The sequence below is a fragment of the Chrysochloris asiatica genome, unplaced genomic scaffold (genome assembly GCF_000296735.1).
Source record: "Chrysochloris asiatica unplaced genomic scaffold, ChrAsi1.0 scaffold00377, whole genome shotgun sequence".
NCBI classification, from domain to species: Eukaryota; Metazoa; Chordata; class Mammalia; order Afrosoricida; family Chrysochloridae; genus Chrysochloris; species Chrysochloris asiatica.
The window spans coordinates 2,129,475-2,132,332 of NW_006408895.1; the positions used below are offsets into that span (position 1 = coordinate 2,129,475).

Sequence of the window (2,858 nt, forward strand, 5' to 3'; positions counted from 1 at the left end):
CAGATGCTGAGATCAATCATAATAATAAGTTTTATTTACTATTAAAAAGTAGACCAACTTTTCATGAATATTTTTAAAAGCAAAAGGAGGGAGGCTGCTAAGATCACACAGGTTGCAAGCTGTATTACCTTGAGGTTACTTATTGAATCCCCCCAGTTAAGTGGTTTTACTTTAAACTGAAGATAACTCTTTCTAGGTTTCACAGGTACTTTCTGCTCTCCTGATATTGCCTATTACTACCTACAGTTGGAGTCCTGGTGTGGCGATTTAGGTTAATGCATTGGACTTCAATGTTGGCTTGAACTGTAAGGATCGTGTTTCAAATCATCAGCAGCTCCTAGGAAACCATATACAGGGTCTCTGTGGGTCAGAACTGACTCAATGACACTTAATAACAACAATTGAAAATTAATGAACAAAGGGGAATTAATTATTGGTGGTTTTATTTGATTTTTAAAAGTCTTTTGGAACAACATTTTTACTTATTTCATTTCCCCTCCTCCCCCACCACACACAAAAAAATGCCTTTCTGTATGTTTGATGAACTGAAGGTAAATATCACTGGATTTGAGACACTGAGATCTTCAAAACTGAGACCACTGAGCTCATCTAGCGTACTGGGTCCCAAATTGGGCTATTTATTGGAGGCACATGGGAAGTTTTTAAAAATACTGATGACTAGGTTCTACCTAGCTTGTGAGCAGTGGGGTTTTTAAACCTTCTTAGATGAATCTGATGTGCAGCAAAGTTTGAGAACCCCTGTTCTAGTTTAATCTCCTTAATCTAAACATAAAGCCATGGAAGGACAAAAAGGGTGGACAGCAGGGTGGACACAAGAGTCCAAGCAGCTCCTCATAGTGGACAAAGTCTGGAACTTTTTACAATTAAGTATCTTCCTAACAATCATAATTAATCACTGCTCATGTTTTCTGCAAACACAGGTCACCAAAGGCTCCACTTGTGTCGTGTTTGGCCTTGGAGGAGTAGGCCTATGTGTAATCATGGGCTGTAAGGCAGCAGGAGCAGCCAGGATCATTGGGGTGGACATCAACAAAAACAAATTTGCAAAGGCCAAAGAGTTGGGGGCCACTGAATGCATCAACCCACAGGACTTCAAGAAACCCATCCATAAGGTGCTAATGGAAATGAACAATGGAGGGGTGGACTTCTCATTTGAAGTCATTGGTCGGCATGACACTATAGTAAGTATTATGACATGCTTTGAGATAGTGTTTCTGTAATCTGGAATCTATGTTTATGCAGCAGAATACAAACAGTATGTACAAATAATATCTTAAAACTTATGAGTGGTAATTTTTTATCTCCTGTTTGTTATCTAAAACCATTGCCATTGAGTTGACTCCAACACATGGCAACCAATGTGTGTCAGAGTAGAACTGTGCTTCATAGTGTTTTGAAAAGATCACTAGTCCTTTCTCCTGAGGTGCCTCTGGATGGGCAAGAATACCAACCTTTTGGTTAGAAGCTGATCATTTAACCTCTGTACTACCCAAAAATCTGTCCAATTGTTTTGTTTATTATGAGCAGTTTTCATTCCATCAGCTGTTTAAACCTGTCTTAACTAATATTTCCCCTTGAAAAGTTTTCTGTTAAACTATTACAAAATTTATTTTATTAATGTTTAGTAAAAACAAATCCTCTCAAATTTAAAGAAATATAAATTCAGTTCTCCATTTATAAAAATTTAAAGAAATACCAATTTTTAGCATATATTTTAAATTTTCTTGACAAAAATAGTTTTAACAAGTTTTTAAAATATTTTAATGAATTCTGAATTTATTTCCTGTCTTTTTAACAACCGTTTGCCACCTTTATGTTTGCTATTCTTGATGTTATCCCACAGATCTTCTGGTCTTCAGTCATTAGTGTGCATTAGTGCATCAAATCTGTTTTTGAAATGGTCTCTAAATTCAGGTGGTTACATCCAAAGTCATATTTTGGCTCTCATGGACTTGCTCTGAGTTTCTTCACCTTTAGGCTGAAATTACATATTAGCAATTGATGACCTGTTCCACAGTTGTTCCCTGGCCCTGTTTGACTGATGATATTGAACTTCTCCATGCTTTCTTCTCACAGATGTAGTCAATTTGACCCCTGTGTATTCTGTCTGTTGAGGGCCAGGTGTATGGCCACCTTTTATGTTGTTCACAATGAATAAGTTGTTGGTTTTGAAAAAAAAAAAAAAAACACAGATGGAATTGAAGCAAATACTGTTGAATGATAATGCATGGAGGAGATTGTAATCATTGCAAAACCTATGTTCTCCCATGTAAACTATAACTCAATTCACAATAAAATCTTTAAAAAAAAAATCAATGATACTAAAGGAGGAAGTTCAAGCTGCACTGAAGGCATTAGCAAAAAACAAGACTCCAGGAACTGATGGAACGCAAACTGAACTCTTTCAACAAACTGATTCAGTGCTGAAGGTGCTCACTCATCTATACCAAGAAATTTGGAAGACAGCTACCTAGCCAACCAGTTAGAAAAGATCCATTATCTGTAACCATTCCAAAGAAAGGTGACCCAACGGACTGTGGCTACCATTAAACAGTATCATTTATAACATAGGCAAGTAAAGTTTTGCTGAAGACAATTCAGTGATTGCAGCTGCACATTGGCAAGGAGCTGCCAGAAATTCAAGCCAGATTCAGAAGAGAATGTGGAATGAAGGATATCACTGCTGACATCAAGTGGATCTTGGCTGAAAGCATAGGATACCAGAAAGATGTCACTTGTGCTTTATTGACTATGCAAAGGTATTTGATTGTGTGAATCATAGCAAACATTGTGGAGAAGGAGTATTCCAGAACACTTTAATTGTGCTCATGAGGAAC

The 2,858-nt window shown here is 37.1% G+C and overlaps 1 protein-coding gene across 1 annotated transcript in view; it reads left to right on the forward strand.

Annotated features, from left to right (window-relative positions):
- Window positions 1-2,858, forward strand: part of LOC102821396 (alcohol dehydrogenase E chain-like) — a 225,387-nt gene that overhangs the window by 215,388 nt on the left and 7,141 nt on the right. Inside the window, exon 9 of the mRNA XM_006876381.1 lies at window positions 942-1,202. Within this exon, the coding sequence (XP_006876443.1) occupies window positions 942-1,202 (261 nt within the window). The remainder of the gene's footprint in view (window positions 1-941; window positions 1,203-2,858) is intronic.